At 57.6% G+C, this 13,253-nt stretch overlaps 1 protein-coding gene across 1 annotated transcript in view; it reads left to right on the top strand.

Annotated features, from left to right (window-relative positions):
• The first annotated feature begins 3,668 nt into the window (after positions 1-3,668).
• The window catches only part of CTSH (cathepsin H), a 13,027-nt gene continuing 3,442 nt past the window's right edge, over positions 3,669-13,253 (top strand). The window contains exons 1-11 of the mRNA XM_019533929.1: positions 3,669-3,852; positions 4,656-4,687; positions 5,227-5,332; positions 5,428-5,498; positions 6,187-6,291; positions 6,610-6,696; positions 7,486-7,541; positions 10,129-10,210; positions 10,302-10,370; positions 11,390-11,496; positions 12,398-12,523. Of these exons, the coding sequence (XP_019389474.1) occupies positions 3,765-3,852; positions 4,656-4,687; positions 5,227-5,332; positions 5,428-5,498; positions 6,187-6,291; positions 6,610-6,696; positions 7,486-7,541; positions 10,129-10,210; positions 10,302-10,370; positions 11,390-11,496; positions 12,398-12,523 (929 nt within the window). The 5' untranslated portion in view covers positions 3,669-3,764. The remainder of the gene's footprint in view (positions 3,853-4,655; positions 4,688-5,226; positions 5,333-5,427; positions 5,499-6,186; positions 6,292-6,609; positions 6,697-7,485; positions 7,542-10,128; positions 10,211-10,301; positions 10,371-11,389; positions 11,497-12,397; positions 12,524-13,253) is intronic.

Raw genomic sequence — 13,253 nt, 5'->3', positions numbered from 1 at the left:
GGGGGAGCAGGAGGGAAGGGGAGAGCAGGCACCCCCAAGCGATGTGTACAGCTCTATTCACCTTCCTCTGTCGCCCCGAGCACGGCCGTGGTGTCGGACACGCGATCCGGGCACGGGTTCAGCATGCCTCACGTCCGTCTCGCCCCCGAGCCGCGTGCTCCGGGGAGCCAGGCCGGCGCGCGGCTCCCAGCGCCGTCGGTTCTCCAGCGCCCTGTCCCGGGGGCAGCAGGGTGGTCGAGGGAACAGGACCACGGGGAAAACCCGCTGACACGTGCAGCACGCGGTCCGCCACGCAGAGCTCGTGCCATCGGGGAACGAAAATGCATCCTTTTCCTTCTTTAGCCGCATCTCACTCACGACAAGCTCCTGTTGATATGCTCTCCATCTGTATCCCTGGTGACTATTAGTAACACGATGTAGAATTAGAACAAAATGACCGAGTGTTTTTATTACATATACTGTAATCCTGTAATCCTTCTAGCAGGAATATAGTAATGTAGTGCTTATTCTGTGAATATTTACCATGTATTTTTTACATTGTACAGTATATAAACACAGTTTAACTTGGAAGTGGCAGGCATGCTCCACGAGAACAAATGAGACTTTTGCTGTAAGCAATACCGAGTGGTATGAGAATTCTATTTCAAGCCCTACAATATTTCAACTTACAGCTTGTTTGGAAAAATATTTCCATTTTTGTAAAAATATATGTTTCCTGATTACCTCTTGCTAATAAATCTATTCTATCTCAGGGTGAACGAGGACTTGAGAGGTTTCTTATCAACCTCCGTGCTTACACGTGTCTGTTCTGGTGAAGGGTCGTTTTGCTAGCGCCTACCAGGCGCCTCACTTAGGGGGCAGATGCGAACGTGAACGCCGGGTCTGTTCAGACCACGGGCTCGTTCCTGCAAGGTGCTGAGGCCCGTCAGGGCTCGTCAGCTTCAGGCGTTCCAGGTAAGGATGTTTCCACTAAAACACTGATCGGACTTCCATTGGCACAGAGAGTGCGAGGTGACCCGGTGGTGCGTGTGTGTTAGCACAAGAGCCCTGAGCAGAGAGCGATGAGCTCTCTGGGAGTGAGTGTGAGTGTGAGTGTGACTGCGGTGGGGGTTGTGTCTTGTGGCACTTCCTTGGAGATGGGTGATGAGAAGTTTTTCTTGTCCTCCTCTGCAGTCCAGTGTCCAGCAGGCTCTTTTGGAGACGCCATTCTTCCAAGAAGTGGCTCTTAGAGACGGATTTCTATCCACGCTTTTGAGCTGAGAGATTTTCTCAGGCTGAGAACCATAGGAAATGAGGGTGGGAGGGAGCTCAGGAGGTCACATCTAGTCCAACCCCTGCTCCAAGCAGGGCCAGCCCCGACTCCATCATCCCAGCCATGGCTTTGTCTAGCCTGGTTCTAAAAACCTCCAAGGATGGAGATGCCACCACCTCCCCGAGTAACCTGGTTCAGTGCTTCACCACCCTCCTCATGAGAAAGTTTTTCCTAATATCCAACCTCAGCTTCCCTTGCTGCAGCTTGAGCCCGTTGCTCCTTGTCCTGTCTTCTGCTACTACTGAGACCAGTCCAGCTCCGTCCTCTGCGCAGCCCCCGGCAGGGAGGTGACGGCTGCTGTTCAACCCCCCTCGGTCTTCTCTTCTCCAGACTACATCAGCCCAGTTCCCTCCTCCTCTCCTCACCAGTCCTGTCCCCCAGCCCCCAACCACTTTCACTGCCCTCCACTGGACTCTCTCCAACTTGTCGAGATCCTTTCTGTAGGATCCTGCTGGATCCCATCCTCCTACCTCTCTTCTTTCCTCTCCTCTCCATCTCCATCCCCATCCCCACCTCCACCTTTTCTTCTTGGAGGGTTTGAAAACAGCCCGGACATGGGCACAGCTGGGCGCACGCGTAAGCCAACAAATGTCTCAGTTAACTTGGGCGCATCTCCCACTGGCATCGAGGTACAACCAAGGACAGGATTTTTAACCCACGATCAGTTGAAGCAAGAGGCTCGGTGTCCAGGTCGATGCCCACATAAGGGTTCTCTGGGTTCATCCCGTGCCTCCTGTTTGCACACCTACCCTCCTTGAAAGGAGCTGGAGGAGTGCTGCACACCCCAGGTGAGGATCACGGAGCCGGCTGGGCTGTGGCTGCCTGTCTGTCTCCACCCATGCTAGATTGGCTCGCTCTTCCGAAGGTCAAATGCAGTCTAAAACCTCAAAAGTTTGGAAGCGCTTGAAGGAGCCGCCTGGCAGGCAAGTGGGAAGCTGACCAGGCAGCAAATTCACAGAGAGGGAGAAATGGCATCAGCAAGGAGGAAAGAGGCACAGGAGAGCGACGGCAGGGTCCCGTGGGGCTTGGAGGCAAGCGCATGGCTTACTCCTCCAGCGGCACGTCCAAGCAGCCTTTTCTGGCTGCTGCTTTGCCCGTAGCCGAGTCCCTGACCTTCCCTCTTCAGCAAATGTCCTTTGAAGTCACCCGGGGGCTCGGCGTGGCAGGCCGAGCGCCCACGGTGCTGGCGGCCGGTGAGTTTCTGGGGAGCGAGTGGCCAGGCTCTGCGCCGGACACAGCGCGGCATTGTTTTAGCAAACGAGCCATAAGCCTCTTGAGCGCCCTGCACCGCGGGGCTGAGCCAGGGCTCTCACATGGATTAATGCTGCTTATCGGCCCGCAGCGAGGGGACGTCTCGATCTTGTGACTCGGGCTGGACTGGCAGGAGGGGAAAGGGGACATGCCCTTGACCGCTGGGGTGACCGTGCTCTCCATCCCAACCCAGAGCCAGACACACTCACTCAAGGAGGCTGTCGGGAAAGGCCCAACAGGACCCCAGTCTCGTGGCTCCTATGTGCTGCTATGTAGGGTCCGGCTTGATTCACAGGGCAGGGGCTGAGCTCCCCCCGGATTCCCAGAGCAGGATTAGCATGGGGTCTGCAGAGCCCCTTGCACACCGCCTTGGTGCAATGAATCTGGGCCCTTTCCCACCGCTCACCTGCTGGGGAGAAACCCCCCCGCTGTGCAGCCCAGCGGGTTTCCTCTGCGCCTGGGGACCATGAAGGAACCTTGTGCCTGCCTCCAGGCGCGTGACACAGGCCAAGCAGAGGTGCCCAGCACCATTTGCCAGGCCCCGGCTTGGGGGACCGGCTCTGTCCTCCGGCCCCATCTCCAGCCTGGCCCCAGCCCCGCTCCAGGGCACCTGCGCTGGTACCGGGCAGGATGCAACCCTTTGCTGCAAAGGCAGGTTTGCTGCAGCAGTGCGAGACCCTGCACCCTTGACCTCCGCTGCACTGCGTGAGCCGTGGGGGTGTCCAGGGGAAGCCGTGCAAAGGCGGGAGAGTCCCGGCGTGCTCAGTGAAGCACAAACTGCACAGTCCTCCTCCTAGGGAGCGGCTTTGCTGCCTGCGAATGCACTGGACTTTGCTCTCTGCCTGCACCTGACACTTGAGCGGAGCTTGTTCCTGTACGGGCTCTGCCCAGGATCCCAGGCTCAGGATCGGGGCCCAGTGCCTCAGCCAGCTGCCTGAGTCCTTCCCAGGCTGCCCCGCTCCGCTGCACGGCCCTCCTTGCACCTTGGGCCAGGGTGATCTTTGCCCCACTCCTCCCCCACCCCCAGGGCTGAGACTTGGCCCTGCTGCATGTGCATTTTTGGCACTTCCTCCTCCAGCCCAGCAATCTCCGCTCTGCCGCAGCCACGGCCAGCCCTCCCTGCACACTCGTCCCACGTGACCAGACCCCATCCAAGCCCTTGCAGCCAGGCTGGAGGGAGCTGGTCCGTGCTGTGGCCAGGATGCGACCGCCTCTGTGCTGGCTGCTGGCTGCTGCCACGGTGGTCTCCATCACTTCTGCTTCTGGCTCCCACGCGGTCACTGCTGAAGGTAAAGGGAAGGGGGGCTGCAGGGTGCAGCACGTTCGCGCCAGGCTGCCCAAATCTAGGCAGCCCCCAGCACCGTGGGCATCCCAGGGCCCGGGGGAGGCGGGCGGGCAGTCTGCCGGCTCTCAGTGCTGCATGGGGGGCCGGGAGATGGACCCCCAGCACGGGTGCTTCCAGGGTGCAAAGGTCGGTTGCATTCGGTGACTCGCGGGGATGGCAGGGAGCGGTCTCGCTGTGCGGGGCCCCGATCCTGGATGTCGCAGGGCTGCACGGTGCCCCGTCCTTGCTTTCTGTGCTCCAGAGGGAGCGGGGGACCAGGCAAGCACTTTCAGTTCTGCTTCCCGTCCGTCGCTGGCCTCCGCCTTTGGCACGGTGCCCTTGTTTCTGCTGATCGTGGAGCAAAGCGAGGGCTTCAGCCTGATGGCAGAGGGACCCTGGTCAGCGGCCAGCTCTGTGCCAGGCTGTAGGGAGGGGAGGACTGAGCGTCCAGGGCAAGCAAACCCCGCTGTCAGCTGCCTGAGCAGGTGATGCTCTGGTCCTAGGGGGCAGGGGACCCAGTGCCCCGCGGCCCCTGATGTCTGGGGCATGTTCTCATGCATGTCTTGTGGCCGTGGTGGTGGTGGCTTGTGGCCTTGCTGTGAAAACCCCGGACGGGCAGTGGCGGGTGGGGCTTTCCAGCAAGGCTGTGGCTGCCTGCATGAAAGGCATCGAGCGTGGCTGCCCCAGGGCTAGCAGCTGCCCCCGTGACCGGAGCCCCCTGCCCTAGGAGCCCAGCGCTGTACTTTCATCTCTCTCTCTCTCTTCCAGAGGAGATTCAGTTTAGGTCCTGGATGCTGCAGGTAAGCCAACTGCGCTTCTAAAACCAAAACAGCGTCACGGGTTCCCACCCACCAGCAGATGTGCAAGCCACTCGCGCACTTCTGCAAAGCACAGAAGCAGCCTGGTTTCGGTCTGCTGAGCCCTTCGCCCGCCAAGGGGACTTCCTGGGGAGGGATTTCCAATCTGGTCGGGGCGCTCAGCACTGCCCAGGGTCGGGACCCTCGCACACACTCTCTGTTCGCCCTGCACATGGTGCTAATCCCTGGCTGCAGCAGCACACGCAGCTCCAGACAAGAGCCGCCGTGTTTTTGGGCCCCCGTTCGTTCCCCCAAGGGCAGTCCCTGCTGGGGGGAGGTGTGGGCCAGTCCGCACCCTCCGGTCAGGGCAGCAAAGCACCTCGTGCCGCGGCGGCCCCTGCCCCGGCCCTGCCAAGGGCTGAACCTGAACTTGAAAACTTGAGCCAAGGTTTGTGTCGCTTTGTGGCACTCAAGGTCACACGCAGCGTTGCAGTCTGGGCCTCATCCTGCACTGCCGCCCTCACCCTCTGTGTCTCCCGTAGCACGGCAAGTGGTATGGCGACGAGGAGTACTACAGCCGGCTCCGGATCTTCGCCAGCAACAAGAGGCGGGTGGAGCGGCACAACGCCGGGAACCACTCCTTCCAGAGTAGGACCGGGCGCGGGGTCGCTTCCTCTTGCGCTGCAGCAGGCTCAGCTCAGTGCGGGGCATAACCCCCCTTTCTCCTGCCTCGTCTTTTCCAGTGGGGCTAAACGCCTTCTCAGACCTGACCTTTGCCGAGTTTAAGAAGAGATTCCTCTGGAGCGAGCCGCAGGTAGGCAGGCCTGTCCTGTGAGCGCAGGCTTTCGCAGGGCCGTCGGCGCACGCTCTCCCGGGGCCCCTTCCACGCAGCTGGGGTTTATTCGGGGCTGCCTCTGCTTATAGTCTCCGGCGTCCATGCAGCAAAAGGCAGTGCTGGGCTCCTGCCCTTGCAGACCTGCGCATCCCTTGGAAAACAGAAGGAAAACCCATGAGCTGGGCTGAGTTTGGGGGGTAGTCAATAATCCATGCTGCCCCTTCTGATGGCTCTAGGATTTTGCAAAGGGAGGTGCAGACAGTGAGGTGCATCGTTGCCTGTGAAACAGCACCCATTTTTCTCCCATGACAAATGCACTAGAAGCGTTCCCAACATGCTAGGGCCCTCGGCTTCAGATCGAAGCATAACAGAAACATCCGCGTTGGAAGGAGTTCAAAAGGATCTGCCAGGCTGTGCCCCGGTACGGTGCCCAGGTCTGAGCATCCCGCCCCAACATGGACCTCCCTGGGGGCTCAGCACTGCCCAGGGTCGGGACCCTCGCACACACTCTCTGTTCGCCCTGCACACGGTGCTGATTCTGGGAGCCCGGCCCCCGGGGCTGAGCTGGGACGTGGCCCCCGTGGCGCGCTCGAGGTGTTTCCCCGCAGGCCGGTGCCGTGCGCGGTGCAGGCCGCGGCTCAGCTCGATGTTCCCCCCGTTCCTGCAGAACTGCTCGGCCACGCGGGGCAACTTGCCGCGCAGCTCAGGGCCCTGCCCCAGCGCCATCGACTGGAGGAAGAAAGGAAACTACGTGACCCCGGTGAAAAACCAGGTAGGAAAGGGGTGGCCATCCTGGGACCGACCAGGGGATCGCAGAGGAGGTGGGGACCAGGGGCTGGCTGGACAAGGGCCCCTGGGCAGCACAGGGGAGGTCTCGTGCAGGCCCTTGGGGACCCCTCCAGGGGCTATGTCCAGGCGGACTGGTTAGGGAAGGGGGTGCTCTGTATAAAGCAATGGGGGAAAGTCCCTGAGAGCTAACGACGTCCCCGCTAGCAGCGCTGCCCCCCAGCACCAAGGAGAGCTGGCGCGTTGTCCCCCCACCCCGTGCATTCAGGGATGTTAACCCTTGGCTGCTTGGCTTCCGATGCAGGGCAGCTGTGGGAGCTGCTGGACCTTCTCCACCACGGGCTGCCTCGAGTCGGCAATCGCCATCAAGACAGGAAAGCTCCTGATGCTGGTAAGAGCTTCCCTGGCCTGCGCTCTGCTCCCGGGACCGGCCTCCAGTCCCCTGGCAGCTCCCCTGTATCACCTGGGGCATGTGCTAGCATACGCACAGCTATGGACCACTTGCGCCCATGCTGAGCCAGCAAGGCAGCCGGGAGTGCGGCGGGGAACCCATTTCCTTGTCATATCCAAGAGCCTCGTTGCTCCAGGCTGAGGCAGGGCCTTTTGCCTGGGAAAGAGTCATTGCAACAGCTGCACTTCAGCTGTTCGCTTGGGTTAGCTAGCGGAGTCATCCTTGCACCGCAGACCGTGAACTGGTGGGACTCACTGCTGCAGGACGAGTCAGCCCAAGGGGGGCAAAGGAGAACAGGCTGCTATAATTCATTCTTGGGCTCTCATGCTGCTTTGGTTTAGTGATGAGTAGAGTGGAGCAGAGTTCAGGCAGGGCCCAGGCCTTTCTGAGGCATCCTGGGGCATCCAGAGCTGTTGTAGCACGGAGCAAAGATGAGCGGGAGCTTTGGAAAGCACCAGTCGCACTGCCTTGGGGCATGAGGACGGGATGAATATCCCTTGGGGATGGATTAATTGCAATTGCCTGCTTCAGGGTTCCTTATATATGCTACTGGGAGCAACAAGGGCCCCGGGTCAGACCTGGGCTGGCAATTCCTAGTCAAACAGGATAAACGCCGTCTGCCTGGGCAGCAGAGGGCTTCAGTGTTGCGTTGCCTGCCTTCAATGTTGTATTTAAAATGACTGGCAGAGAGATGGTGGGAACATGCACTGACTCCAGGTATTTCCCTAGTCGGAGCAGCAGCTGGTCGACTGTGCCCAGAACTTCAACAACCACGGGTGCAGCGGGTAAGTGCTGTGAGCAGGCAGCTCCTGGACGCAGAGAGCGTAACGCTCTTTCTCCACAGGCTCCAAAAATCCCGAGGACCTGGGATGCAGCCTGTCTGGGGTTTGCACCACGTTGGTCCTATCTCAAGGGAGGAGGGAGCAAGAGAGGGAGAAATATTTGTACCTTGGGGGAAAAATGTCCAGAGCATTTGACCATGTGCTGAAACACCCAATAGTGTCTCCCACGTGAACCCACTGCCTGGACTGCAGTTTAACCAGCTGATAAAAGCGATCTGAAAGCCCGGTGTGCACACACGTGCATTGCTCTATAACAAGTGCCTGGCTGACAACAGTGGATACTCTGACGCCGTACCAAGCTCTACCAGCGCATACAGTGGGCATGTCTACATGTTCATTAATGCACCGTCATTACTGCGCATCAAGTTTAGTACTTGCACGACCAAGTACCAAACTAAATCAATGCACAGTAGCTGGCTGCTCATTTGGGTTAGGACCAGCATACAGCTTTTAGTGACGCTAAGTGCATGGTAGCTTAATACTACCGCACAGTAGCATACTAGCATGGTTTTGCCCTGCGCGCTACTAGATAGGGTTACGAGGCCGTTGCAGTTAGCATCTTGCATAGATGCACCCACTGTAAATTAAACTTGCAGCTTTCTAATGGAACAAGGCTGAATCCTGCCCACCAGCACACCTGCCTTCCTGCAGATGAAATAGCATCTCCATTTGTTGAGACACTTTGCAGTACATTTGCAGAGCTGACGGCCCCTAACACCCAGCAGGGCAGAGGCAACAAAATCTTGGCAGTGACCACACTGCTGGAGCCCATCTGTCAGCCAGGCTCAGAGTTTCATAGCTGGTCGGGTCGGAAGGGACCTGAGCAGATCATCAAGTCTGACCCCCTGCCATGGCAGGAAAGAGTACGGGGGTCAAACGACCCCAGCTAGGTGAGAAAGACCCCCAGGGTAGGAGCCTGCACCACTTCTCTTGGAAGCTGGTTCCAGACCCTAGCCGCCCTGACTGTGAAGTCGCGCCTCCTGATATCTAGCTTAAATCTCCCCTCTGCCAGCTTGTGACTGTTATTTCTGGTCACTCCTGGCGGTGCTTGGAGAAACAGGGACTCCCCCAATTCCTGCTGATCCCCCCTGACTAGTTTATAACAGGCCACAAGATCCCCCCTCGGCCTTCTCTTGTGGAGGCTGAGCAGGTTCAGGTCCCACAGTCTCTCCTCGTAGGGCCTGCCCTGCTGCCCCCGACCATGCGAGTGGCCTCCTCTGGACCCTCTCCATGCTGTCCACATCCCTCCTGAAGTGCGGCGCCCAGAACTGGACACAGTCCTCCAGCTGCGGCCTGACCAGTGCCGCGTAGAGGGGAGGATCACTTCCCTGGCCCTACTTGAAATGCACTTGTGGATGCACGACAAGGTGCGGTTGGCCTTGCCGACCGTGACCTCGCATTGTCGGCCCATGTTCATGTTGGAGTCAGTAATGACTCCAAGATCCCTTTCTGCCTCCGTGCTCTCGAGAAGGGAGTTTCCTGTTCTATAAGCATGCTGCTGGTTTCTACTGCCCACGTGCAGCACCCTGCACTTGTCAGTGTTCAAGCGCATCCTGGTTTTGTCAGCCCACCCCTGTAACCTAGCCAGGTCTTGCTGCAGTCTTTCCCTCCCTACTAGCGTGCTCACCTCACCCCACATTTTGGTATCATCACCTACATATGAGCTGCCATTCGCTGGGTTAGACCTAGGTCCCAGTCTCCTGTGTCCCAATAGCAGAGAGCAGAGACTGATGCCCCTTTCCTCCAAGCCCCATTTTTGAAGCTGGTTAAACTGTCAGTTTCCACCACATCTTGTGACAACGAGTTCCATACACTAATGACACGCTGCGTGAAAAACTTTTTGTTCATTTTAAATTTGCTGCCTCCTGATTTCATTTTGTGACCCCTGGTTCTCTTCTTGTGACAGACAGTCAGTGATGAGTTTCTACTGACTTTCTCTTCTCCATTTAGTGTTTTATCATGACTCACCATCAAGTGTCTGTTATCTAAGCAGACCAGGCCTGGGTTCGTTAGTCGCCCCTCCACAGCGTTCATCCTCTTTGCTGCCCTTCTCTGCACCTTCTCTAGATCTCCCAGATCCTTTCTGAGGTGCAAGGGCCAAACTGAGCAGAGGCAAGAGCATCTTGAGCACAGGCACTGAGACCACCCCACTGCGCACCTCTGCAAGAGCAGCCAGGAAAGGGCCCAGCACACTCAGCAGAAGGACCCGACCTGTGCAGCAAGGGTGACCTTGACCCCAGGGTCTCCCCTGGGCTTGGCCTGAGTTGGATCTTCAAGGACATGCACTGCCCTTTTGTACCACCAGAGCTGAGGAAGAAGGGAGAGCCCTGGAAAGGAGGCCCCGGGGAGCATCGAGGTCTTGGAGGGGAGGCTGTGCCTTGCTGTTGCGGGCACCAGAGGTGTCCCCCAATGCAAGCGCTCAAACGGCACAGCTATGTCCAGGTTCATCCTCGCAGGGGAAAGAGCCGTGCCTTCACCTGGCAGCGTCTCCTGGGTCATTAACTCCCCCTTCTGCTGTGCTGTTTTGCAGGGGGCTGCCGAGCCAGGCCTTTGAGTACATCCTGTACAACAAGGGGCTGATGGGAGAGGACACGTACCCCTACCGGGCAGAGGTATCCTTGTCACTGCAGCAAAGCCGTCGCCGGCAGCCCGGGTGCTAGCACCAGAGCAGGGTTTAACACGCGTTCCCTTGTGTTTGCACAGAACGGCACCTGCAAGTTCCAGCCCGACAAGGCCATCGCCTTCGTCAAGGAAGTTGTCAACATCACTCTGGTGAGTTTGGGAGATCAGATGCTTCGTGAAGCCTTCCTTCTGTGCAGCCCCAGTTAGGCCAGTCTGCGGGTTGCCCCTGGGTTTGGGGACCAGGCAGGTTGCAAGGGCAGTCTCTGCCGAACATCCATGAGTGCCGTCCCTATGAGAACAGTGTTTCTCTGTAAGGCTCTTCCCCACTCCCACCGGTGTCAGCTGCAGAGGTGGGCCAGATCCATAGGTCCGGTCTGCCGTGGAGGGGAGGAGCAGCGTTAGCGCCTGGCAGTCAGTATGTTCCAGTGCTGCCGGCTGCACCTGGAAATAGCTTGTTTCTCTTCTTTTTTCGGTAGTCCTCGGTGTGGGTGTCAGGCTGGGGGAGGGTTTGCAGGCACTAATTACAGCACTGGCAGCTGGTGCAGCAGGGGCATGTGTCCCGCATTGCTCGGGGTGCTCCGGTGTGTTTTCCTCCTATCTGCTGCCCATGTTCACCCCACTCCCAGCATGCACCCACCTCCTGGCACTCGCTTCTCCATCACGTCTGCAGCACGTGGCTGCTACCTATAAAGATGCCCCTAACACATGCACAACAGTCTGTGCATGCCCAGGACCAGGTCCCATGCCAGGGAGATCCTGTTCCACTTTGCCCATGGCCCGTGGGAATTGTTCATGAACCGGTTGGGAAGAGAGAGGGGTTTCCCTGCATTTCCCTGGCTCCATCTTCAAGCTCTGACAATGATGCATTACAAAAGCAGGCGACTGCATTTTTTGGGGGAGAGTTCAGACATTTTGGTGCCTGCAACCACTCCCCAAAGACAGACCAGAGTCTCTGATTTGCTGGGAGCAAGCTTGGCCCTGCAGATACTGGAGATGCCCAGCCTGGGGAGCACACGTGTCCTCAGTCCATGCCCCTCTCCTAATTCACCTGCACGTGGAAAAAGCATTGATGTGCTTTGCCAGCTTCCCCATGCCCGCCTGCACGGGGCTTCTGGGCTGTAGCAACTGCTGCCAAAATGCAGCTGATGCTGAGAGCGGTCTCCTTGCAGTACGACGAGCAGGGCATGATGGAGGCCGTGGGCACGCACAATCCTGTGAGCTTCGCTTTCCAAGTGACCGAGGACTTCATGCAGTACTCCAAAGGGGTCTATACCAAGTGAGTGCCCCGGGCGCGGGACAGGCTGTGAACAGGAGCCATGTTTGAGTTGCTTTTTCCCCTGGCAGGTTTCCACCAGCGCAGTCCCTGCTCCTGCCCCTAGCAGAGGGGTAGCACCTGAGAGACCGGCAGGTGCAGAGGCATGATTTTTTAAATGATCCTTATGATAAAGGTCTGAAAACATAAATCATCCTCTCACAAATGTGTTGCCCCCCAACAACTGCAAAAGATAAAATTTTGCTTTTCATTTGTGGTTAATTTGAATACCACAAAGGCATGGGCTGAATGACCCTTGAATAAGAAGTGCCAGTCTTTCCACTGCCATTCCCTTTTGGCCTCATCTTTCCCCAGGCCCACGCAGTCTCTTAGGCTGCATCTACACATGTGCTTTAATGTGCATTTAAAAATGCAAAAAAAGTGTGCTTTTGCTAATGTGCATTAAAATAGGATAATGCACCTCACAATGGAAGTACTAAATCTAATGTGCGTTAGCAAAAGTGCATTAATGAACATGTAGACACACTCTTACAGAGCCTTTGTGGACAGCCACTTGGTTTGTCAGCAGCTAAGAATGGACTAGTGGGGAGAAGAGATATTATATTGAAGGGAAAGGGGCAGGAAAGATGCTGCTGAGAGAGGCAGAAAAGGGGGTTGGTTGGATCAGCTGAGATGAACGAGGCAGTTAGCACCTGGAGGGGCTAATCTGGGTAATGAGGTATGAATCTGTAGCTCCTGTTGAAACTAAGGTCACTAAAGCCAGTCGGTGGAAGGGGAAGGAAGCTGGGGTTAAATAACCGGGTTCCCAGAAGCATGAGGCAGCAGCACGGGAGGGACTGGGGCAGCTAAGCGAGGGGGAGGCTCCGTGAACTGCGTTTGCTTTATTTGGGTCTGTTGTGTGCAGCCCGCACTGTGAGAAGACCCCGGACAAGGTGAACCACGCGGTCCTGGCTGTCGGATACGGTGTGGAAAATGGGATGCCTTACTGGATCGTCAAGAACTCGTGGGGCACATACTGGGGCATGGATGGGTAAGCAGCCCCTGGCCAGTGCCGGTACCCACTGCCCACACCATGGTCTTGTTGGATCTGATCCGCAAACACTTTCCCTCTGGCCCATGCACGGGGCGACAGCTTGCTGATCAGTTCTCCGCTGCAGCTGGTCATCCGGGCTTGCTAAGGGCGACAAGGCCAGATGGCAGCTGAGGAATTAGCACTGAGGTTTTGCTCTGAAAACTGCTCTCTGTGTGAGGGACTGGGTCCAGTTATCATCCTCTGCTGCAGCTACTTTGCACTGGCTTGTCGTCCCAAAGCTCCTGGGGCAATTCTTCCCTGGGGGTGATAGCCAGCTCCCTGGGTCTGTCTGCAACCCAGGTCATAGGAGGTTCAGGTTGAAAGGGACTCCAGGAGGTCACATCTAGACCAGCCCCCTGCTCCAAGCAGGACCAGCCCCAACTCTATCATCCCAGCCAAGGCTTTGTCTAGCCGGGTCTTAAACACCTCCAAGGATGGAGGCTGCACCACCTCCCTGGGGAGCCTGTTCCGGCACTTCACCACCCTCCTCGTGAGAGTTTTTCCTAATATCCAACATCAACCTCCCTGCCTGCAGCTTGAGCCCATTGCTCCTTGTCCCGTTTTGTGTCTCATGTTGAGGTGTGTAAGGCCAGGGCAGAGCAGGGCATGGCTGGGCTCAGCTTGGAGCTGCACTAGCTGTGCTGGCTTGTTTTATAGTTTCTAGGGTTGGAGGGGACCTGAGCAGATC

The sequence above is a fragment of the Crocodylus porosus genome, unplaced genomic scaffold, assembly GCF_001723895.1.
Source record: "Crocodylus porosus isolate Cpor-Errol unplaced genomic scaffold, CroPor_comp1, whole genome shotgun sequence".
In the NCBI taxonomy this organism is placed as follows: domain Eukaryota; kingdom Metazoa; phylum Chordata; order Crocodylia; family Crocodylidae; genus Crocodylus; species Crocodylus porosus.
This window is presented reverse-complemented; position numbering and strand designations above follow the sequence as displayed.